The following is a 26,124-nucleotide window of genomic DNA, read 5'->3' on the forward strand; positions in this document are numbered from 1 at the left end:
TTAAAGTTCTGCAATCTTTCACCATTTAGATAACAAGCTTCTTTTTTTATTCTTCCTGCCAAGATGGACAATTTCACATTGGTCAGATTATACTCCATTTGCCAGACATTTGCCCACTGAACCTACCATCCTTTGTAGTCTACTTACATCCTCTTCACAATTTAATGTTGTACCTATCTTTATGTCATCAGCAAATTTAGCAATCATTCCTTCAGTCCTTTCATCCAAATAATTTAAATTGTAAAGAGTTGAGGCCCCAGCACTGATCCCTGTTGTACACCACTCATCACATCTTGCCAACCATAAAAAACCCATTTATGCCAACTGTTGATGAGCTAGCCCAATCTTCTATCAACGCCAATATGTTATTCCCTACATAAATCTAAGCACAGTACATCCACCGGCTCCCCTTTATCTACAGCATATGCAACTCCTTTAATAAACCCCAATAGATTGACTAAACATGATTCCCCTTGCTTCAAAATATGTTGACTCTGCCTGATGATCTTGAATTTTTCTAAGTTCCCTGCTTTGGCTTCTAACATTTTCCCTACGACAGGTGTTGGGCTAACTGGCTTGTAGTTTCCAACATTCTGTCTCCCTTTTTGAATAAAGGGAATCATATTTGCTATTTTACAATCTAATGGAACTTTCCCTGATTGGAGGAATTTTGGAAGATTAAAACCAGTGTGTTAGATGTCGCATTACCCATTTCTTTCAAGACCTTAGGGTGAAGTCCACCTGGACCTGGGGATTTGTCAGACCGTAGGCCCAACAATTTGCTCAATACCATTTCCCTGGTGATTGTAATTTTTCTGAGTTTGTTCCTCCCTTCCATTTACAGACTTAGCGCTATTTCCGGGCTGTGACATGCACCCTCTAAGTGAAGGTCGATGCAAAATAATTGCTCAAATCATCCACCATCTTTGCAATCAGCCTCACCTTTTATGAATCATTCAGAAATTCTCATTTTTGATCAAATCTTATCTATCTGAATATGTTAGTTCAATCCTTTCCCATTGCTTTGGCTCCACAGTATCCTTTCTTTTATCTCTAGTGCAGCAAGACATCTTTTAGGTTCCATATGTTACTCAATCCCTAACCAAGCTCATCACTACTACTCTTCAATCTCTATGCCTCTCAGGCTTAACATCCTCTTCAGTAAGCCCACAGCTAATTTCTGTGCCTCTTTTGGCATTCACCAAAGGAATTATTATGGCACCAGCTCCTTGTGAGTAACACTCCCAAGTGCCTCAGTTTTCTATCACCAACTGCCCAACTCAGTGACTGGTTTAAAGGTAATCCATTCCCTCCAGCCCCCCATCCCCCACTCAGTGCATCAGGAAACATTTGCCCCTCAGCATTTCCCTCCAAAGTATTCATTAAAAAGTATCCACCTCTGTGAATGATTACAGACATTGGGACTTGACTCTCGGATGGTGACAGCTCACCTCGTACTGAAACCTGAAGATAACAGCATGTGCCTTGCAAAATAATGTAACCAGCAGTAATGTCACAAACACATTCAAAGCATGTCTCTGTGCATGTGCCTCTAGTTAAACCTGAAAAGGAATCCAGAAAGCAAAAGTCTGCTTAAAAACAGTAGCTGTAACATTTTCAATTACTGCGCATCATTAAGAAAATTTGGTTACTATTCAATGTGTTGGTGGTAATCTTGCCTTCAAAGTTTAAGTTAGCTCTGATATGCTCTCTAAAAATTCTAGAGATCCAAGCCAAAATCCCAAGAATGCATTTAAAACAAGATGGCCCTGTTGTTTGTGCTTTAATTCATATCCAAGCATCATGTTATTTGCTTGGAATTTGCTGCCTCACACCCCAGAGTGAGAGTAGTGCAATGCCCATGTAGATCATATTATAGGATGCAATCCAGATTTTTCTTCTAGAATTTTTCTGGTGTTAGCAGATCGGCATATTGTGTGCCAGCACTAGGAAAATCACAAAAGGGAAATCACGCTTAGAATCACACTCGAAGGGGAGCCAGTGGACATGGTTAATTTGGACTTTCAGAAGGCTTTCGACAAAGTTCCACATAAGAGATGAGCGTGTAAAATTTAAGCGCATAGGACTGGGGGTCGTGTATTGAGATGGATAGAAAATTGGCTGGAAGACAGGAAACAATGATTAGGAATAAATGGGCCTTTTCCAAACGGCAGCAGTGACTAGTGGGGTACTGCAGGGAATAGTCCCTAGCACCCGAGTTATTCACAAATGGAACTAAGTGCAACATATCCAAATTTGCAGATGACACAAATGGGTGGATGGATGAGCTGTGAGGAGGATGCAATTACACTCCAGTGTGATTTGGACAAGCTGAGTGAGTGGACAAGTGCATGACAAATGAAGTATAATGTGAATAAATGTGAAATTATCCACTTTGGTAGCAAAGACAAAGTGGAAGATTATCTGAATGGCTAAAAAAATTGAGGGGGGAAAATGTGCAACGAGACCTGGGTGCACCAATTGCTGAAGGTAAGCATGCAGGTGCAGCAGACAGTAAAGGCGGCAAATGGTATGTTGGCCTTCATTGCGAGAGGATCCGAGTGCAGGAGAGGGATGTCCTGCTGTAGTTATACAGGGCCTTGGCGAGGCCACACTTAGTATATGATGTGACGTTTTGGTCTCGGAGAAAGAATGTTCTTGCTATAGAGGGAGTGCAGCAAAGGTTTACCAGACTGATTCCTGGAATGGTGGGATTGACAAATGAGGAGAGCTAGAGTCGGTTAGTATTATACTTGCTGGAGTTTAGAGAATGAGGGGGAAATTGCATAGAAACCTATCAAATTTTGAAATAACTGGACAGCTAGTGGTCAGCTTATGGCATTTGCTACCACAGAAAGCAGTTGAGGCTAAAACACAGTTTTCAAAGAGTTAGATATAGCTTTTGGGTGAAAGGGATCAAATGATTGGGGGCGGGGGGGGGGGGGGGGGAGGAGGGGGGGGGGGAGAGAGAGGAGAGAGGAGAAGGCAGGATCAAGCGATTGAGTTGGAGATTAGCCATGATCACAATGGCAGAGCAGGCAAAAGGGCCAAATGGCCTAATTCTGCTTCTATTTTTTATGCTTCTAGAGATAGGCAAGACACTGATTACAGTGGCCATCATCTTTCTTTGAACCAGAGTGTTTGACACAAGGTGCGACTTTCAGATGAATCCTTGAAAAGGCAACTGCAAGACTCCATCCCCGAATATCCTTCAATAATTCAAGACATTTATAGTACAATTAATTCAGAGATTCATTAGCCGAGTGGTTCAAAAGCTGCAGCAGTCCATAACAAAAGGCATCAACATCTTGAGCAAAATATTGTGCTCGTTTCCTACATTCATATGTTAAAAACAAAAAAGGAAGAAAATATTGCTGCTGCCTCATTCATTACATTGGATCGTGCTGTAAAGTTGATGTATTAAAGATGCACGTCACCTTCAGCAGTTTAAAGGAAAGGATGAGTGCTTCCAACCTTCAGAATTTGCCAGTTTAGTTTATGCCACTCTGATGTTTGGCTTTTTACAAACCGCATCTATCACTTAGCTATATATATTTTAGCCAACCCATTACTTTCAAATCGTTTGCACATTACCTGCATATTAAACTAAATATAGAATGCCAAGTCTGGTGACTAAAAACTAGTAGTACTCTTTAACTGTGTGATCATTGATAATGCAGTGTGAATCAACAGTTCTGACCCAGAATTGAAGAATTTAAACTGTGAGTCGCATTTTTCCAGTTGGCAAATTGAAATGGCAATTTAAAAGAAAAAAAAAACACTTTTCCTTTATCAATTTTTCTCTCTCTATCCAATTTCTTTCTGCATCTGTTTTGACCCCAAATCACACCTAATTTGTTACTTTGTCTCTTTCTCAAATGGGTAAAACTTTGGTTCAGAAACAATAGTGTTGGCCCCATCATTCAGAGATCCCACGTCTGTCTCACTGTTACCAGCTCGTACTTTCAGCAAGTTACAATGCAAAAGAAGAGCTGAAGAGTACAGAAGTCCAGCGAGATGCCCTGTTCCAGCAATATCTATTTGGCTAATTAAGTTTTTTTTCTCCCCTCCCTTCATTGATATCCAATGACAATTAGATGAAACTAGAGTGGATAGCTGTTTTGCATTTTGCAAATTATTTTGGGATCATCTTACATGACCATTGTAAAACGGGCAAATTAGATTACCAAAGCAAGGCTGTGCAGGTGAACCATGAAGGATAAGTGAATGTCAGACCATTTTTGTTGACATAAGACTTCAATAAACCTATCACACTAAAATAAGTTCCATTTATGCAGGTTATATATTTTTAACGTGAAGATAGTTCTATCATTACAACATCTTCAGCAGGAAAGCAGGTCAGGCAAACAGTGCTGTGCATAGCAGACTAAAAATAGTCACTTACAGCTAGTTGCTGGCCCCCTGAAGCAATGCTCGATACCTCATACACATCACAGAAATTTGGATAGCTCTAAATCAAAGAAAATGGGCATTTAAGTAACTTCAGTTTCTGCTCAGAACTTCAATTCAGCTTTCTACTACAGATGCCAAATCAAAAACAGTGAAGATATGAAATAGAAATTTTACGTGTTTCACTATCAAAAAAATGTTAACAGCCAAAAGGAAAGTACAAATATACAAGGATATTGTTTTGTGTACAAACTACAAACAATACGTTACATTTTATAGCATAAATTATCAAAAACAAAGCATACAGACAACAGGATAGTTTCCACATCAGGTGTAAATTGGTGAAGTGCTAGTTTTGAAAGTGGTTTGCCCCTCCCCCAGTTTTAAAACATAATTTAATAAATATATCTAGGAATATAGTATGGAATGATCTTTAAAAAAGAATGATAACTAGGCACAGTTTGATTAATAAAGCTTTTGCTCATCAGAAAAATATAAGCTTTGCTAAAATCAGTGTCAATCATCCACCTGTGGGTAAATAGATTTTTTAAAAAAAATGTTGTAGGATTTACAGGACTATTCCTCTCTGCACGAGGGCACACCAGTTCCATTCTAGTGAATTAGAAAGTTTTAAAATATTCCTAGTGTCCTTGTACCTAAACGAACGAATTAATTTTTAGCGTCTCTCCTAGAGGCTGAAAATTAACCCAGCTGGTAGTAACTTCAAATGGTGGTTGCAGTGGCCCAGGAAGGAGAAAAGTGGGGCAGTTGATCAGCTTCTAATGCCATTAAAACTAGTGCAAGTGACAGCAGAAACCCAAAGTCGTGCTAAAAGTAATTAGTACATAAAAATTTACAATCTCTTTTCAATTTAGGGCAAAATGTGCTCAAAACAGAATCAGTGCAATCAAGCAGAAAATTCAGGCAACAAATCTGGTGGATCAAATATCCCAGCTGTACAGCGCATGGAATAAATGGATTTGACACACACTCCACCTCTAATGTTCAGCATAATCTAAATTGAAGTCGACGACAAATTGGTGTTGGTATCAAACCAGATCCAGGTAGAAAAAATAGCAATCCTATGCTGACGACAGTGATTTACATGTACTGAGCCCAGTCTATGGCTGCATCAGTATAGGAGCGAAAATGTTCAATTGAATCAATTACAGTGGAACATATATAGGACCTTAACATGACCAATAAAGAATTTCAAAATGAATACAGTTTACTGAGCCTTTACGTACTGTGCACCTCATTTTATACAAACTGACTTCAAATTTGTGGAGAGGAAATTTATTATTGCAAAGGAGACCTTTCAGACCAATGGCTTTAAATGTGCATATATTTAAAATTATTTTTGCATGAAATTCAAAGTTACCTTGCAAAAGTGTTCTTTTACAACTATAGCTCTCAAAAACATTTGATGTTCCATGAACAATTTATGGGAACGTAATCAGGATGAAAGCAGCTGGAATTTACACATTGAGAAAAGGCTGCGTTTACTGCCAATGTCATGCATGCACAGTTTGTGTGTGTTACTCTGTGACATCATTGTGAGTGGCAGTGACCAGTAACAAAGATGGCGCTGCTCAAAGCATCTCAGCTCGGTTTTAGGTGGCTGCATTCTTGTATCCATCCCTAATAGCTCCATAATGTTAACACAATAGTCCTATATCCACTAAACAGAGAAAACACCCAAACGTAACTATTTGAATATGTATTCAAGTGAAACTAAATTTGTAGAGGGAGCACTAATGTTGCTGCAAGTTGTCAGAGGTGGAAGTCTGCCTTGCGATCGTCTCCAAGCAGGAGTGCTCTGCGCAAAATGTTATGAACTCATACAGAAAGTGGCTGCAGTTAATCAGGTTTCAATTAATCCCAGCCAGCGGTAAAAAGATAAAACTTCCTTGATGGAGCTATTAATACTATACAGTTACGCAAGAGTGTACTGACATAATTGAGAGATGTTATTGCTGCATGCACAGGCTGGGGTTGGGCACAGCAGAGCGACATGGGTTTTCTGCGCAGCGCGAACCACTGCACGTGCATACAGCTATCAGTGGCCATTTTGTACAGCTATCTTACAATTTTTTCTACTTTGATTTGGCGGTTGCACCCCCAAATCTCAGTAATGCAGGAGTTAACATTCAGCTTAACCAGAAAGTTGCACCCAGCAAATCCTTCACTTGTACATTTTCCTTATTGGACATCATGAATAATTAAACTGTTATTCATGACCTAAAGCTTTAATACAGGTAAAATGTAAGAAATGGAGGAAAATCTGCATAGTACAAGTATTAAAGGTGATTAATACTATGTAGATATATTTCTGGAAATAGTTCTCAATGATTTCAGGAAATTATTGCTTAAATGAGCAGACCATTTAGTGAACTTCTTGGTTTTCAAGATTTGGCAATCTAATGTCAGCCATACTCAACAGCCCTGCAGCCAGGAGATGGAGCCACTGTCAAAAGTCATTGGAGTAAACCAAACATACCAACTTTAATATAGAGTACAGCATAATTGCAGTAATTGGAAATAATCAAACCCAACTATAAAAAGGGACCTATGAAAAGGTACCAACCCAAGGAATTTACAAGCATTGCTATGTCAGAGATAGGAGACAGTGACTACAGGATAACCAATACTTACAGGGTACCTCTAGACCCATAACACTGGGTCAATGTATCACATGAAGTTTCAGCCGGAACATGACTTACAATCAAATGTAAAAGAATATGGATTGTTGGCACAGATACTGATTGCACCTCTTGGTTTAATGGGAACACTAATTTAGCTCTTGTGTAGTAGCGCAAAACTTGAAGTGCTGGTAGTTCACCTCATAACGTGCAAGCTACCAAACTATCAACAGTATACAATACAGCCCAGGTCTTTCTATGAATGTAACCAGGGGCACTTGAGTATTACAGACCAAAGTTTAGCAATGATTCACAAGACTCTTGCACGAAAGGCTGTGCAACCTTGTTACCTTTCTTTTTTCTTTATTTATTCATGGGATGTGGGTGTTGCTGGCTGGGCCAGTATGTATTGCCCCTCTGAGGGCGTTTACAAGTCAACCACATTGAGGCAGGCCTGGAGACACATAGGCCAGACCAGTAAGGGCAACAGATTTCCTTTCCTTATGGATATCAGCAAAGCAGATGGGGTTTTACAACAATCGATGATTGTTTCCTCATCATTAGACTTTTGGAGCACTTCGATAACAGATTGCTAAAGTCAGGAATTTGGTGCAACTGGGAATTTTCAGGTTTAAGTATTTCTCAAGGTGAAAGCTATTTATGGATGGCAGTGGTTAGCACTGCTGCCTCAGCGCCAGGGACCCGGGTTCAATTCTGGCCTTGGGTCACTGTGTGGAGTTTGCATGTTCTTCCCGTGTCTGCGTGGGGTTCCTCTGGATGCTCTGGTTTCCTCCCACAGTCCAAAGGTGTGTGGGTTAGGTGGATTGGCCATGCTAAATTGCTCCTCAGTGTCAGGGAGATTAGCAGGGTAAATATGTGGGGTTACGGGGTGGAATTGTCGTCGGTGCAGGCCCAATAGCCTCCTTCTGCACTGTAGGGATTCTATGATTCTAACTTAAATAACTTCGAAATAGGTTGAAAGCTAGTTAAGAAAATAAATAACGTATGCTTTCATATTTCGTAATTGCAAGTTAGATTGTCACAGAAGGGCAGGTGGTATGCTCTAACTGCAGCATTTAAGTTTGTGGAGTGCATCTTGGTCCCAGATGACCATATATGTAATAGGTGTCTGCAAGAGTTGCTTAGCTGGGGTCTGAGCTGCAGACTTTGCTATGGCATCAGGAAGGGCAAAGAGTTACGTAGGCTCTTTGTTCCAAGAGGCAGTCACTTCCTTTGGATTAAGTAGAGTTTTAGAGTTGGTCAATGAACAGGGACAGAGACAGGGTTGCATGACTGAGTCAGACAGGTATGGGGATCCAGGGTGTAGTAATGGACAAGCCTCAGCCTCGGACTTACAAGTATGGAAGACATGGACTGCAGGGTAGATGGCCAAACAGAACGCCATAATGCAGGAGGCCATTCATGTGTCAATGACAGTTAGAATTAGGAATGATGTTGAATGTATTTGAGAAAATAGGGATAAATAAAAGGCAAAAGTAAAACCCCTGGATTGCTATCTGAGTCACATGTCAATTGGCATACAGGTAAACAGATTAAAAAGTTAAATGTGGCTGAAATGGTGTGGGAGGCAGAAGTTTTACTTCACCTGAATAGTACTAGGAAGAACTATGTCATTGGACTGGCTCTATTTAAACTGGGCTGGCACCAGCTTCCTGGCAAATTGAACAACTAGGGCAGTTAACAGGGTATTAAAACTAATAAAGGAAATAGAGGAAAAGACAAATGCAAAAACAGCAAGGAAATTTTATGGTTCTAGCACAACGTAGTGTTTTGAGTAAAATATGCAATGGTCCAGGAAAGGGAAAAGAGTGCAACAAAGTTACTAGGGCATCAGTGACTAAGGTAATGTCAGGAAAATCTGAAAAAGTCGGATCTAAATATACTATATCCAAATGCAAGCACTCACAACAAATCACATGAATAGAAATTATTAGATTTGACTTAATAATCATTACAAAGTCCAAGCGCCCATGGTTGGGAACAAAATATTCCAGGAGTTAATTTTTAGAAAAGATAGGAAATATGAAAAAGGTGTAGCTCCAATGAAGGATGGGATAAAAAAAGTTGGGAGAAAGGGTTTTAGCTCAGAAAACATTGGAAAAATATTGTTATAGACCCCCTAAATACTAGTTGCAGTGTAGGGCAGTATATATCAAAGAATTAAGAGACACATGCGACAAAGACACTAGGGCAAACCAAATTTGCAGTAACAATGTAGAGTTGTTGTTGTTCAGGAATGCATTGAAAATGGTTTCTAGATCAGTATGTTGAGGAATAGGGAACAAACTATTTTAGATCCAGCATTGTACAATGAGAAAAGGGATAATTCATAACTGTGTAGTGAAAGGGCCTCTAGGGAAGAGTCAAATTATCCAACATATCTGAAAATGACAAGTTCAAATCTACGGTTTAAAATCTAGAGAGTTTTAAACTTGAGTAAAGGTAATAAGGGTATGAAGATAAAGGGAGCAGAGGTGAACCAGGAAACTAGGATAAAGGTAGGACAGCAGGGATGCAGTGGCAGACTCATAACCAGCTATTAACCAATACTCACCAAAGATTTATCCCATGAGAAAGACTCTCTTGAAAAGAATACATAATTTGGTTGAGTCGCAAATGCCCTCAAATAGAGGCCAGTTAGGAACAGGCAATAATAGCAGGCCCAGCTGGTGATGCTCATGTCGGGCAAAATGAATTAAAAAAAATCATGGCCAAATAAGGAAGAATACTATCAAATTGAAAGAAACATAAATCTGCAAAGATTAGTGGTAGGTCAGATGAGAATAACTTGAGGGAGAAAAGAGAGAATGAGAGAAAGCTAGCTAGTAATATAAAACCAAATACCAAGGGTTTCTACAAGTATTTAAATAGGAAAGGAGTAGCGTTGGTCCTAACTGTAGAATTGATTTTGGGAAAACAAGAAGCAAACAGGTATTTTGTCTCCAACTTCACAGCAGAAGCCTTAGAAAATTTCTGAAAGAAACTTGGAGATGACGAGGGGGAGGAACTTAAAACGATCACCATTGTCAGGGTAAAAGGTGTTGGGAAAACTATTAGACCTAAAGGCTGACAAGTTCTCGGACCAGTTGCTTGCATCCTCAGGTCTTAGAAAAAGTGGTTGTAGATACAATGGATGCATTGGTTATCATCTTCCAAAGTTCCTCAGGTTTTGGAAGGGTACCAGTGGTTTGGAAAATAGCTAATGTAACACCTTCATTCAAGAAAGGAGGAAACAGAAAAGAGGAAACGATAGACCAGTTAGTGCTGGAATCCATTCTTTAGAAGGTTTTAGTAGGATATTTAGCAAATCATAAAATCAACATGGTTTTGAGGAGTTCCTTGAAGAAATAACAAGGAATAAAGGAGAATCTATGGACATGGTATATTCAGATTTCCAAAAGATTTATGTAAGAATAGCAAGTCAAAGCATTGGGAGGAATCTAGAATTCAGCAAAAGGGAACCAAGTTGTTGGTAAGAAAAGATAAACAGTAGACCAGCAAGAGACATAAAAGCAGACTGTAAACATTCAATAGACAAGTAAATGGAAAGAGATTCGTCAAAACAAACATGAGCTCATTGGAAGAAGAAACAGATGAAATCATAAATAGGGAAGGAGGAAATGGCAAAGGCATTAAACAAGTACCTTGTATCCATCTTCACTGTAGAAGACAGCAATTGTGAACTTGCTTATCTCAGGGCAGAGGCCGAGAACGCCAGGGGATGCCGTCAATGACTGGTTTGGGTTTTGTTACTGTGCACACCCACTTGATTGTTTTTTGGCAGAGAATCGCAAGGTGCAGCGAGCAAGAAGTCTGGTTTCTCTGGAGAGAAACACACCAGTTTTCTCGCCAGAAACACTCCTGCATTTTTGATAAGATTTCACCCTATAATACATCTGAACATGATCTAATGATCTCCCATCATCTGTTCCTGCTTCAAATGATTACAGTCCCCAGTTGTGTATCCAACACATGGGACATAACCTAGTAAATTTTAAAATTATATCCTCAATATTCCTGCATTCTAAATCAACCTTTTCCCCCATTGCAAAAAACATGAAATATTTCCAATTTTCTACATTAACTTTCACTTACTGTGGCATCAAATCTAAACATTCGACATTTCCACAACAACTGATATTTCTGCAAACCCAAATAAAGTTATAAACAAATGCAAAATAATGACATGTTTCACAACTTAAAAAATAGCCAAGGAAGCTTCCAGGGCCAATTCCCCAAGACTGTTAGCTACATTCATCCATAGTGGTAGGAATGCAATTGTCCTCAGCACGATTACATAATGGCAATAAAATCTCTGTCTGGATTCCTGCTCTTGATCATAATTTTTCCAATGCTTAATTGGAGGCAATAGTGGATCATTGATAAAGGCAACTCAGATATCCAGCAAATACAATATCATTGAAAACTGCTTTAAAGACCCCATTTTTTTAGGAAAAACCATTCTCCATGGCACAGCTGTAGTAATATTTAGAGATTAACCTATCATATTTTTATTCAAAGAATGCATTCCTATTCCTCCTTATCCTTAATTCTACCATTCAGAATGTTCTGCTCAGATCCTCAAAATGTAGATTAGCTGCTGATTCATCCTATTGCTGTTCAATAGAATATAGAACAGTACAGCACAGAACAGGCCCTTCGGCCCACGATGTTGTGCCGAGCTTTATCTGAAACCAAGATCAAGCTATCCCACTCCCCATCATCCTGGTGTGCTCCATGTGCCTATCCAATAACCGCTTAAATGTTCCTAAAGTGTCTGACTCCACTATCACTGCAGGCAGTCCATTCCACACCCCAACCACTCTGCGTAAAGAATCTACCTCTGATATCCGTCCTGTATCTCCCACCACGAACCCTATAGTTATGCCCCCTTGTAATAGCTCCATCCACCCGAGGAAATAGTCTTTGAACGTTCACTCTATCTAACCCCTTCATCATTTTATAAACCTCTATTAAGTCTCCCCTCAGCCTCCTCTGCTCGAGAGAGAACAGCCTTAGCTCCCTCAACCCTTCCTCATAAGACCTACCCACCAAACCAGGCAGCATCCTGGGAAATCTCCTCTGCACTCTTTCCAGCGCTTCCACATCCTTCTTATAGTGAGGTGACCAGAACTGCACACAATATTCCAAATATGGTCTCACCAAGGTCCTGTACAGTTGCAGCATAACCCCACGGCTCTTAAACTCCAACCCCCTGTTAATAAAAGCTAACACACTATAGGCCTTCTTCACAGCTCTATCCACTTGAGTGGCAACCTTCAGAGATCCGTGGATATGGACCCCAAGATCTCTCTGTTCCTCCAGTCTTCAGAACCCTACCTTTGACCCTGTAATCCACATTTAAATTAGTCCTACCAAAATGAATCACCTCACATTTATCAGGGTTAAACTCTATTTGCCATTTTTCAGCCCAGCTTTGCACCCTATCTATGCCTCTTTGCAGCCTACAACAGCCCTCCACCTCATCCACTACTCCACCAATCTTGGTGTCATCAGCAAATTTACTGATCCACCCTTCAGCCCCCTCCTCTAAGTCATTAATAAAAATCACAAAGAGCAGAGGACCAAGCACTGATCCCTGTGGCACTCCGCTAGCAACCTGCCTCCAATCCGAAAATTTTCTATCCACCACCACCCTCTGTCTTCGATCAGACAGCCAGTTACCTATCCAAACGGTCAGCTTTCCCTCTATCCCACACCTCCTTACTTTCATCATAAGCCGACCATGGGGGACCTTATCAAACGCCTTACTAAAATCCATGTATATGACATCAACTGTCCTACCTTCATCAACACACTTAGTGACCTCCTCAAAAAATTCTATCAAATTTGTGAGGCACGACTTGCCCTTCACAAATCCGTGCTGACTATCCTGGATTAATCCGCATCTTTCTAAATGGTCGTAAATCCCATCCCCAAGGACCTTTTCCATCAATTTACCAACCACCGAAGAAAGACTAACCGGTCTATAATTACCAGGGTCATTTCTATTCCCTTTCTTAAACAGAGGAACAACATTCGCCACTCTCCACTCCTCTGGCACCATCCCCATGGACAGTGAGGACCCAAAGATCAAAGCCAAAAGCTCTGCAATCTCATCCCATGCCTCCCAAAGAATCCTAGGATATATTTCATCAGGCCCAGGGGACTTATCGACCTTCAGTTTATTCAAAACTGCCAGGACATCCTCCCTCCGAACATCTATTTCCTCCAGCCTATTAGCCTGTAACACCTTCTCTTCCTCAAAAACTACTTCCCCTCTCCTTGGTGAACACTGAAGAAAAGTATTCATTCATCACCTCGCCTATCTCTACTGACTCCATACACAAGTTCCCACTACTGTCCTTGACCGGCCCTAACCTCACCCTGGTCATTCTTTTATTCCTCACGTAAGAGTAAAAAGCCTTGGGGTTTTCCTTAATCCGACCCGCCAAGGACTTCTCATGTCCCCTCCTAGCACTCCTAAGCCCCTTTTTCAGCTCGTTCCTTGCTAACTTGTAACCCTCAATCGAGCCATCTGAACCTTGTTTCCTCATCCCTACATAAGTTTCCCTCTTCCTTTTCACAAGACATTCCACCTCTTTTGTGAACCATGGTTCCCTCACTCGGCCATTTCCTCCCTGCCTGACAGGGACATACCTATCAAGGACATCCAGTATTTGTTTCTTGAAAAAGTTCCACTTTTCATGAATGCCTTTCCCTGACAGTTACTGTTCCCAACTTATGCCCCCTAATTCTTGCCTAATCGCATCATAATTACCTCTCCCCCAATTGTAAACCTTGCCCTGCCGTACGACCCTATCCCTCTCCATTGCAATAACAAAAGATACCGAATTGTGGTCACTATCTCCAAAGTGCTCTCCCACAACCAAATCTAACACTTGGCCCGGTTCATTTTCCAGTACCAAATCCAATGTGGCCTCACCTCTTGTTGGCCTATCCACATATTGTGTCAGGAAACCCTCCTGCACACACTGCACAAAAACTGCCCCATCCGAACTATTTGACCTACAAAAGCTTCCAATCAATATTTGGAAAGTTAAAGTCCCCCATGACAACTACCCTGTGACCCCCACACATATCCATAATCTGCTTAGCAATTTCTTCCTCCACATCTCTATTACTATTTAGGGGCCTATTTGGGAAGTTGTCAGCATTGATGGCTGCCTCATCTCCTATGAAATAGTTACTGAACTCCAAAACTAACCAACCTGATAAGGCACCATACAAATATCTATCCTTGCTCAACAGCAGCAACAAAGCTGCAAGCTTTAATATACTTTTAAACATTCATAGAATACTGGAAAATAATTGGGTCTTTTTTTTCAGTTCTCTACCCGAAGGTATGTCCGATCCACAGTGCTGCAATCTCCACTTTGGGTCGAACAAGGAGACAAATTCCAAATTGACCCCAGCTGAAACAGGGATCGGACCACATGCTGTTGGCACCAATTTGATCTACCAGGGCCGTCCAGCCAAACAACCCTACTAGGAATGAGAGTTGCTGAGGGAACATACACTTTTACATTAAATGTTGCAGTTCGGAACTATGAATAATGATAAATGCCATAATTTTCTTTCCATCACGCTGACCAAGAGACTCTCCTGCTCTGACCATCTGCCATTGGCATATGTTGGCAGGATTTGCAGATTGATATTCAACTTGTTTGGTTGCATTATGAATGCATGTTCTTTGGCCATCTTTCGTGGAATGGGACTCGAAACCAGGGCTTCTAGCTCAGAGGCAGGGATGCCATTCATTGTGCCATAAGACCTCAGATTGGGTTGTCCTATATGCAAATTGAAAGGATTAACAGACTTCCATTTATTTCTGTACATCTCCACAGATGATTCATCGGGAGCTAAAGATATACAAAGTAAATATGCTTTTGCCTGTAGGTGTAAAACGCAGACAAATTTCAAACTAGCATGGAGCTTGATCTAACCAAAAATGCATGCTTCAGATGACTTCAGTACCTGTCATGACTCATCTCTGTGATCATTGACGACTTGATAAGACTGAGCTATCTACTTAGCATACTGGGCAAAATAATTCCCAGCAATTAACAGCAAATTTATTTGTACTGATCTAACTAATTTTCTGGGCAGAATGCCAACACTCAAAAGGACATGAAGTGCACTAGAGTGTCAACAAGATATTTTAATTGTATTCTGGTTTTGCATTTCAAGTGAATTAAATCATGGCTTGGGTTGCTATCCATAATTTTAAATGATTTGAATACTTTGCAAGTGAGTTCAAGTACTGACAATAGAAACAGTCCGCGTGACCGTTACGTCAAAAACATCATTTTTCCATATTCCCTTATCACCACTCAGGGAATGACAGTGTGAAGAACAATTAAGTTAATGCTTCCCTCAACATTTGGAGGTATTAAACTACCAATAGTTCTTTAAAATTGGTCACAAATAACTGTAAATCAATATGATAAACTTACCTTCAAGAAATACAAAACTTGCAGTAATGGGAGCTAGCAATATCACAAAAGCCTAAGTCACAAGTCGCAAACTGTCCCAATAAGCTGTAAATACTCAGTTAACAAGAACTTTACTTCATTTAAACCATTAAGCAAGAGCTTATGAAAGCAACACCCATAGTAAGTATCAGACATCACTGAGTGCACTCACCCCAAATGGAGTATAAGCAGGAGGTACAGAAGGTGGTGGCAGTACAGGTGAAGACTGAGGAAACAAGCCAAGAGCTTTCAGGTTTAGACCAGGAATTAAATGTGCTTGAAGCTGCAAAAGTAAAATATTATGGTATAAATATTTTGACCAAAAAAGTTAAATTATTCAATCTTACACACACAGCTAAACGCAAAATATGGTCAAGAAGCTAGCTTTCCTTAAAACATTGAGTTGTGTGCTGAAAGACTCGGACAATTATTTTTTGTTGCCAAGCGAAAGATCAATATCATTTGTATAGCACCTTTAAAGACAATAAAATGTCACAAGGCTCTCTTTGGATAGCTAGTTTGGTCTTACACAAGTTAGGGCAGAAGATCCCGAAGTGTTAAATATCACATCACTGAATTAGCAGTGCAAATCCCCTTGCAGTTAACTGCCCATTTTGCACCAGATCTGTGCTTAGCACTTGGAAGTCATGCCACATCACTGAACTCCAAGAAGCTACCTCCTTTTCCACGCCTCAAAATCCATGACTTGAGAAATTACTCCACTAGTACTGAATTGTCAGCTATGTATTATGGAATGCTTATTGCAATTGGCAAGAAACTTTTGCCTACTTAGTTTGAATACATTGCAGTACTTAGTTAAAATGTGTCCTACTCTGGTTTACTGAACAATTAGCATGAAAGTTTGTGCTATTTGGTGGGCCTATCCTAAAATGTGTTAAACTAGATTTTAAAGATGTAATGGCTTCCTCGGTATAATGGAACTGCTACTAGATCAGCATTCCTTGGTAAAGCGAAGAATGTACTCAATTTAATTTAAGATGGCTATAAATTCTCAAAGAAAACTAGAGTTTTAACTCACGATGTCGGTCAGGATGGTAAAAGGGAAAACTCAGTACCACTCTTTCAAGCCTACAGAACACAGCTACAATTGGACTCATTAACAATGGCTGTGCAGAAGTCTAACAGCTGAATGTGTTGGCAGGGAAGGGATAAAATCCTGAACTGAGAACAGAATAGTCTTCTGGCTTGAGGAAAGGAAAATAAAGGAGAAAAATGCAAGGTGAAAAAAAACAACGAATAAATAAAAGCACAAACTCAGCTTGGAGGATATGTTGTACTAGCCAGAAGAGGGACCTGGCTATTAGCTGGGTATGATCAGGAATTAAATGTTGACGACTACAGAAATCTTCCAAAAAAAAAGACTGGAAAAAGCAGCAGCAATATTTCAAATAACATCCCACCAATGGAGTAATGTAGCAAGTTCAATTCATCCAAGTCTCAAACCTGGACAGCAAATGGAAAATTCATGCTTTCCACAGCATTGCCCTTTCATTCTGGTTTCTTCTTATTAATGGAAACAATTTTTCCCATCTACTCTGTCCAAACACCTCATGATTTTTGAATACCTCTATCAAATCTCCACTTCTCCAAGGAGAACAGTCCAACTTCTCCAATCTATCTTCATAACTGAAGTTCCTCATCCTTGGAGCCATTCGAGTCTTTTCTGAACCTTCTCAATGCCTTCACATCCTTCCTAAAGTATGATGCCTAGAACTGGATCCAATACTTCAGCTGAGGCCAAACCAGAGTTCTGTACAAGTTTAACATAACTTCCTTTATTTTAAGCTCTTTACCCCTATTAATAAAGCCTACGAAGCTGCATGCTTTATTATTCATGCTCTCAACCTGTGCAGGTCCTTCCCATGATTTATGCATATTTATATTCAGGCCCATGTGCACCATCTTTAGAATTGTATCCTTTATTTTACATTGTCTCTCTGTGCTCTTCCTACCAAAATTAATTACTTCACACGTCTCTGCATTAAGTTCATCTGTCACTTCTCACAGTTCACAACACTTCCTAGTTTTGCATCATTCACAAATTTTGAAATTGTGCCTCGTACAAGGCAAGTGCAATATTTCACCACAAATATCTATTTGATTCAATGCTCAGTTCAAGCTCTGCCAGAACCATTCAGCTTTAGACCTCACCACCATTTTAATCCAGACATGAATACTAGCACTGAATTAGAGGGAGTTGGACTAGTCATTGACTAGAATGGGACAAAGAATGGCAGCAAGCAAAGCTTAAACAAAGCAGAGGTTCATGTGGGTCAAAGGAAACCTTCCCGGGTCTAAAGTGAAAGTACAGGAGCCCTAGGACATTCTCAGAATGGTATCTTCAGCCAAAGCATCTTCACCTATTTCAATGGTCTCCCCCCAGCCACCCACAAGATCAGAAATGGAACGGTTTGTTGTAGATCAGTGTTTAGCTTGATTCACAAATTCCTGATAATGATGCCATCTATGCCAGCTTGCAGCAGGGGACGGTTGAAAGTCAGGAAGAGGCAGCTGGTCCCAGATAGCTGGTTATTAGTTGGCATTTATGCAGCACAAATGTTATTTGTCACTTGTCCAAGTCTGGATGTTGTCCAGGTCCTGCCATAGGCTGGTACACGGTGTCATTATGAACAGGGCCGAATATGAATTGTCAGTAAACAGCCCTGATCCTGAACTGAAGGTCATTGCTGTAGCAATTGAAGAAAATTGCGTCAAGGATGCTGCCTTTAAAAAAAAATCTAGCAGCAATGCCCTGGGGCTACAATAATTGGTATCCTGCCACCACAGCTGTCTTCTGTCAGGTATGATTCCAGCCACTGGCAGGCTTCCACAATGACCTCAGGTTTATGAGGGCTGCTTTATGTCATGTTTTCTACCTTACACTTACTCTTGGCTCTATGCTAATATTCAGCTGGTGTGCACACCTGGATCAAAACTGTGATAAGGTCTGTAGCAAAGTGAAAATCTGCTGGAAACCATAGAGTTATTCATAGATGGGTGTCACTTGTTGGCACTACTATTGACTCCCCAGGAAGCTGATACAAAGTGGCCAACTTTGATTTCTCCTGCTTTTTGTGGGCAATCTGTACCGGGACAAATTTATCATCATCATTTAAGCTTGGCTCATCCACCAAAAGGTTTCAATGGGGAAAGGCCACAGTTCAGAGCCCTCTTGCCAATGCATAGAGAGGGCCTGGAATCAATGCAACATCCCTTGGCTGTATAGGTCACAAAATGTTTCAAGTGGAGCGTGGTTCCCTAGAATTTAACCAAAGTTATGATATCTGGATTGTACCTGAACTATAGTATTACAAATTTTCTGAATAAAGCACAACAAAACAAAAAAATCAAATGCACGATGCTAAATTCAGCTGCACTTGGGTAGAATTGTAAAGGTGTAATTTTAGTTGGCAAAATTTAATCAAGTTTGATTTATGACAATATGGAATGAACACAAGGATTATTAGAAATTCAATCTACAGATTACTGTAATTTGAAAAATTACTAATCCTCAAGAGACACAGCTCTACAAAGACCAAGCAGATAGCAGTTTTTGCAATAAAGGACATAGTCCATTTTATAGGAACTATTGAAAGATAATTGTTAACTATTCCAAATACAACCCTCGATTGGAATAACAGCACTGTATGAATAGTAAACACATGCTGATTACTTACATTCATAGCAGCCATATCATTATCATAAGATTCTCTAATTTTCTTCATAATTTCTTCTTCAGCTTTGGAACATGCTTCAATACTGCTTTTTATTGTAATGGTCCTTTCTGGATTGCAAAGGGTCAAGTCTTGCAACCTGCAGAACCAACAAAACAATTGCAAATTTTGTTAGGAGATCATCAATACAGTGCACAGAAAACTGAAATCCAGAGCTCCAAAACTTACGGAGAAATTGTGATTTTAGTGTCTGTATCTTGCTCGATTTTTTTCAGGTTTCTTCCTTCTTTCCCAATGAGACGTCCAACAAAGTTGTTGTGTGCTAAAATCTTTAAAGGTATTTCTTCTGTGCTGCAATTATGTAAATAGGAGATTTAATCCCAGTTTGCAAATTTTTCAGATGGTGATTCATTTAGTTTACCCAATTATTTTTACTTCATTTTCAGGGCAAAAACACTCTATAAGTGATTCAGATTAAGACATTTATACATTTACTTGATTATTGCCTTTGTAGCTCACAGGGCAAGTGCAGCACGGTTTATACCTAGTCATACAGACCCGAGGATCCCAGGTTCAATGCCAAGTTAGCTGACTCAACTGCAAAAGGTTGCCATGTTTGGGTTTAGTATAGGCTATGATTGTAGAGAGGAAGCTGTGGGTTTAGGGTTACGAGTGAGAAAGCAGGTGAAGGACTTTGGGGTAGAAATGATTCAACCATCTATATTTAAGGGATAAATAACTTAAACCCCAAAAGTTGATGTCCACAAATTCTACACGGAATATAGGCTCGAACTTAAAAATGTAAAGATGCAGTTAGATGTCGCTGCTTTAAGCTGTGGTGGAGAATTAATGGAATGGCCCTGGGAAGCAAGTAGCATTGAAAACTTTAGGGGAAAATTGTCTGTTTTGGGAGTGGACTATTAAGATGTTAATTTTGAGAATGACCAAATGGACTTCAGAGAGCTACAATTTCCCCATGTGTCAATTGTTTCAAAAATTATAATTTTGAAGCGAAGGAGTGATATTCTGGCAACTTAAAAACACCTGCCTGGTTTGTAGGTACAAACTAACTTGTTTATATTGTTAAGGATCTAAATGCAAAATGTTATTTGATGTACGTACAACTTTGTATCCTGAGCTTCCTTCTGCATGATTTCCATTATCATCTTGCAAGCAGCTGAACAACCCTCTGGTGTTGAGTGAATACTTATTGGCTTCTCAGCAGCACCCGCATTATCTTTACGATGAATGTCAATCCTAAACACAAATGACAAGTGAATGTTCAATGCCAAGAAACAAAATCCACTTCTATATTTTCTCTCCCTTTTTCAAAGAATTTCACAGCTTCCCCCAGTCTGTGCAATGGTCCTCAGTTACTGGATACATGAAGATAGTTGTTTTGGGTCACTGAGCAGGAAATTTCCCATCCTTATGGATTTAGGATTGGACAAGTACAAATTTGCACTTGTATCCAATCTGTGCTTTGGACTTAAATTACAAGTACAGTGTCTCAAATCCAAGTTATCTGAACACCAGCCATGTCCAATCAGACACTTTTTAAGTTGCTATGATGATTTATTATTTGATAAGTAAAATAACTTACTGACTTGATGGGCTAGGTGCTGCATTGGCACACAAATTTTGCGCACTGGTCTTTTCCCACACCACAAGGGAGAATCCCTTGACCCAACCCAACTCAAACCATCCAACACAAAAAACTGGCAGGATCCAAAACCCAGCCGGGGCCCGGTCCAGAGGTTGCATGTAGCTATAATTGTGGCTCATTGAATTTAGCAATCATTAGAATAATGTTTATCCCCCCTTACCAAAGCAAAACTCAAAACACAAATACAAACTGACAACTTAAATAAGGAACAAAGCTCTTCAGAATAAAAAGTTGCAAGTGGAAAACTTACTTTGACTGTGTCTGTTTTGTGATATTCCGGATTGTGGCTCCTTCCTTCCCAATGATGGCACCTACAAACTGAGTTGGAACCATGATTCGCAAAGGAACATCAGACTGCTGCTGTTTCGGTCTAACTGTACCATTAGGGGACCCTTGTCGAGGTGGGCCTCGTTGTCCAAAACCACGTCGTGCTTGTGAAGGCAGCTGTTGTGAACTCTGACCAGCCATCTCATCAGGGATATAGGTTACTTTTAGTGAGAAGTTCTCCAACATATAGCCATTAAGTTTTTCAATTGCCCTATTAAAAAAGGCAGCTATTAATACATGATTAGCATGTCATAAATAAAAAGGGATTTCAATAAGATTAACGGGACAGCAATATAATAAAAACAGCACCAACTCCCAAGCACCTTCAACACCACACTACTATATTAGTATTATATTAGTGATAACCAAAACACATGCTGAAAATCAGAAAATATTGAAAACAAGGAAGTCAATCAGCATTTGGAGGAGTTTAGGCCACTGACCATTTGTCAAAACTAGAGTTTGATTAGGTCAAAACACAATTGACTTAATTTAGTCCCGTAAACTTGTTCCATCATCAGTGAGGCAATCCATTTCTGAACACCTGCCGTTTCCCTACATTCAACACCTTTGACAGATGAATCAATCTCATGACAATTGTAATTGATCTAACATCAATTGCCATTTGCAGAATAGTTCCAAGCTTCTACGATCCTTTGTGCATAGAAGAGTTTTCCTTCACTACTGAAGGTCTGGCTGTAACTTTACGACTACACTCCCCAAAACAGTGGAAATAGCTTCTCCACTAAATGCTCCCCTTAATACATTGAAAACTTGGATCAAATCACCCTGTCAAAATTCCAAGTAATACAACCCTATTTTGTTTAATCTCTCATCTTGGCTTAACCCTTAGAGTCTCGGTATCATTCTAGTAAATCTAGGCTACACTCTCTCCAAGGCCAATACTTTGTTTTAAATTGTTAGTGCTTGGGAGTGGGGCTACCCTATCAATCAACGTTCTGGCAAAGGTGGTCTGCATTCTTATTAAGGACGGTCACCTCAGCACCTCACTGTACCGCAAGCCCACGGATAACCTCACGATGCTCCACTTCTCCAGCTTCCACCCTAAACACGTTAAAGAAGCCATCCCCTACGGACAAGCCCTCCCTGTACACAGGATCTGCTCGGATGAGGAGGATCGCAACAGACACCTCCAGACGCTGAAAGATGCCCTCATAAGAACAGGATATAGTGCTTGACTCATCGATTGACAATTCCGACGCGCCACAGCGAAAAACCCCACCGACCTCCTCAGAAGACAAACACAGGACACGGTGGACAGAGTACCCTTCGTCGTACTTCCCCGGAGCAGAGAAGCTACGACATCTCCTGCGGAGCCTTCAACATGTCATTGATGAAGACGAACATCTCACCAAGGCCATCCCCACACCCCCACTTCTTGCCTTCAAACAACCACGCAACCTCAAACAGACCATTGTCCACAGCAAACTAGTAAGAAGTTTAACAACACCAGGTTAAAGGCCAACAGGTTTATTTGGTAGCAAAAGCCACTCAAGCTTTCGGAGCTTTTGAGAGCTCCGAAAGCTTGTGTGGCTTTTGCTACCAAATAAACCTGTTGGACTTTAACCTGGTGTTGTTAAACTTCTTACGGTGTTTACCCCAGTCCAACGCCGGCATCTCCACATCATCACAGCAAACTACCCATCCTTCAGGAGAACAGTGACCACGACACCACACAACCCTTGTGTGGTGTCGTGGTCTTGCAATGGTACATACTCTTGCAACTCGGCCAACGTTGTCTACCTGATACGCTGCAGGAAAGGATGTCCCGAGGCATGGTACCTTGGGGAAACCATGCAGACGCTACGACAACGGATGAATGAACACCGCTCAACAATCACCAGGCAAGATTGTTCTCTTCCTGTTGAGGAGCACTTCAGCGGTCACAGGCATTCGTTCTCTGATCTTCAGGTAAGCGTTCTCCAAGGCGGCCTTCACGACACACGACAATGCAGAATCGCTGAGCAGAAACTGATAGCCAAGCTCCGCACACATGAGGATGGCCTCAACCGGGATCTTGAGTTCATGTCACACTATCTGTAACCCCCATGACTTGCCTGGACTTGCAAAATCTAACTAACTGTGTAGGGATATGGGGTAGGGCCTGGGGGGGGATTGTGGTCGGTGCAGACTCCATGGACCAGGTGGTCACTTTCTGCACTGTAGGGTTTCTATGTTTCTATGAGATTGAGAACATGCCTTTATTATGCAGAAAATGAGGAACTACTGAACTATAATCAGTCTGGTCTGATTCCAAATCCAATTCACAGAAGTTGTGAAAGGACAAACATTTTCCAAAAATGTTTTCAAAATACTTCTTTCAATCTATTTAGAGGTTACACCTCACCACCAATAAAAATTTATCTAAAAGATAGTTAAAAATGAGAAGTGCAGATGAAGTGTTTCCACCCAGAAAAAAAAAGTTTCCCTTGCAGAAAAAGAATTGCACACAATTTAAAGCACAAGTTATTCTGCCCAACTTACCGATACTGGTATTTAAGGCCCACATCAGCTTTGTCCCAACTTATTCCATGTAACCCTAATTGCATAATCTTCTATTCCTTTCTCCTTTGCATGCATATCTAGCTTCCCTTGAGCAAAATCTGTGCTATTTGACTTAACCATTTTATGCGGTAGCAAGTTTCACACTAGATCAGTGGTTTGCAACGGGTGCAGCGACAGATTGGACTTGTCACATGCATTAGTATACAGTGAAAAGTATTGTTTCTTGCGCGCTATACCGACATAGCATACTGTACATAGAGAAGGAAAGGAGAGAGTGCAGAATGTAGTTTTGTAGTCATAGCTAGGGTGTAGAGAAAAATCGACTTAATGCAAGGTAGATCCATTCAAAAATCTGATGGCAACAGGAAAGAAGCTGTTCTCGAGTCAGTTGGTACGTGACCTCAGACTTTTGTATCTCTTTCCTGATGGAAGGAGGTGAAAGAGAGTACGTCCGGGTTGCGTGGGGTCCTTGATTATGCTGGCTGGTTTTCCAAGTTAGTGGGGAGTATAGACAGAGTCAATGAATGTGAGGCTGGTTTGAGTGATGGACTGGGGTTCATTCACGATCCTTTGTAGTTTCTTGCAGTCTTGGACAGAGCAGGAGTCATATGTGTCGTGAAATCTTGTACAAAATTTCCACATTTTGAGATTGGCACTTTTCCGCTGGAGAGGAAGCTGCAAGTGTGGGTGTCTGGGCTCCGGGATAAGGAGTCCAAACCAGGTCCGGATTGAATGCAGAGACGGATGATCTGATGTGAAATTGCAAATGTATCTGTGGGTCAGCCAGTGACATAGGATCCTACCCTTCCATTACTGGCAGAACTCCAGGCCAATATCGGCTCAAGGGAATGACACCACAATGCCTGGCCCCTGGATTTAAAATTGGTTTTGTTACAAACTGGAATTTATGGCGATTCAACCGGGAGAGGCTGTCAGCCTGGAGTCTCCTCACCACCCCAGTTACCAGGAGGGACTATCGGCTTGCCCCCCGGTGCAGGGAACTCCTATCGCAGGAGGAGAATGTGCTTCATTTAAAAAGGTGGATTTCTTCAAGCCATTGCAACCTTTGCCTAGAGCAGATAAGGTAATCATCAGTTTACTGCATCCATTGAGGGATTGGTAAAACAAATATTCTGGTTTTCAGACTGGTAGTCTGGGCTTGAGATGGCAATATTAAAACAAAGCTCACAAAACAGAATGTGCAGAAGGGAGGAAGAGGGAGATTAAATAAACTGGCTGGGTGTCCCCCTAAAAGGGGTTGCACAGGCCAGAGAACGGTGTGGAGATATTGGTGTTGGACTGGGGTGGACAGATGAGGTCACACAACGCCAGGTTATATTCCAACAGGTTTATTTGAAATCACAAGCTTTCAGAATGCTGCTCCTTCGTCGGGTGAAGGGGAGCGGAGTGCGCAGGCACAGAATATATAGGTGGAGTAGCACTCCAAAAACTTGCGATTTCAAATAAACCTGTTGGACTATAACCTGGTGTTGTGTGACCTCTCATCCAGAGCAGCATTAGAGGATCCAGGAAGAGAGATAAATTCAACCACCGATACACGTTTCACTGTTCAGTGCTGGGTGGATCATGTGAGGATTGTTCGACACTATGACTATTACTCATCAATAAAATGTCACTGTAACCAATGAACGAGTGCGAACTAGAATGATTCAGAACAATACATCAGGGCTGTTCACTGCTGTCTTACACTCAACAGTTACAGGTGAGAAGGGGTTTTGAAATGGACCTTGCTGCCAATGAGATTGTTTGGTTCAAATATTAGCCAGGACTCTCCAAAAGTAATTTGGATATGCAGTTACCTTGACTAGGATGCCATTTCTAGAATCTGTACCCCTCTTAAAATCAACACGGGCCAGAGCACATTGTTTATGGGTTGATGAATCTCTGATGAATATAAACTTAAAACACACAGCATTTCACAATTGAACTAAAGTTACTCAAAGAACAAAGAAAATTACAGCACAGGAACAGGCCCTTCGGCCCTCCAAGCCTGCACTGACCATGCTGCCTGACTTAACTAAAACCCCCTACGCTTCCAGGGACCATATCCCTCTATTCCCATCTCATTCATGTACTTGTTAAGACGCCCCTCAAAAGTCACTACCGTATCCCCTTCCACTATCTCCCCCGGCAACAAGTTCCAGGCACCCACCACTCTGTAAAAAATCTGTCTCGTACATCTCTTAAAACTTGCCCCTCGCACCTTAAACCTATGCCCCCTAGTAATTGACTCTACCACCCTGGGAAAAAGCTTCTGACTATCCACGCCCCTCATAATCTTGTAGACTTCTATCAGGTCGCCCCCCAATCTCCGTCACTCC

At 40.9% G+C, this 26,124-nt stretch overlaps 1 protein-coding gene across 6 annotated transcripts in view; it reads right to left on the bottom strand.

The window, feature by feature from the left end:
• The window catches only part of igf2bp3 (insulin-like growth factor 2 mRNA binding protein 3), a 144,926-nt gene that overhangs the window by 23,945 nt on the left and 94,857 nt on the right, over nucleotides 1-26,124 (bottom strand). For 3 of the 6 annotated variants that reach the window (XM_078238732.1, XM_078238714.1, XM_078238723.1), the window contains 6 exons: nucleotides 21,180-21,467; nucleotides 20,386-20,520; nucleotides 19,492-19,614; nucleotides 19,267-19,402; nucleotides 15,741-15,851; nucleotides 4,406-4,471 (listed from right to left, as the gene is read on the bottom strand). In XM_078238732.1, coding sequence (XP_078094858.1) covers nucleotides 4,406-4,471; nucleotides 15,741-15,851; nucleotides 19,267-19,402; nucleotides 19,492-19,614; nucleotides 20,386-20,520; nucleotides 21,180-21,467 — 859 coding nt within the window. The remainder of the gene's footprint in view (nucleotides 1-4,405; nucleotides 4,472-15,740; nucleotides 15,852-19,266; nucleotides 19,403-19,491; nucleotides 19,615-20,385; nucleotides 20,521-21,179; nucleotides 21,468-26,124) is intronic. The other 3 variants (XM_078238741.1, XM_078238751.1, XM_078238760.1) reach the window with 1 other exon arrangement.

The sequence above is a fragment of the Mustelus asterias genome, chromosome 2 (genome assembly GCF_964213995.1).
Source record: "Mustelus asterias chromosome 2, sMusAst1.hap1.1, whole genome shotgun sequence".
Lineage (NCBI taxonomy): Eukaryota > Metazoa > Chordata > Chondrichthyes > Carcharhiniformes > Triakidae > Mustelus > Mustelus asterias.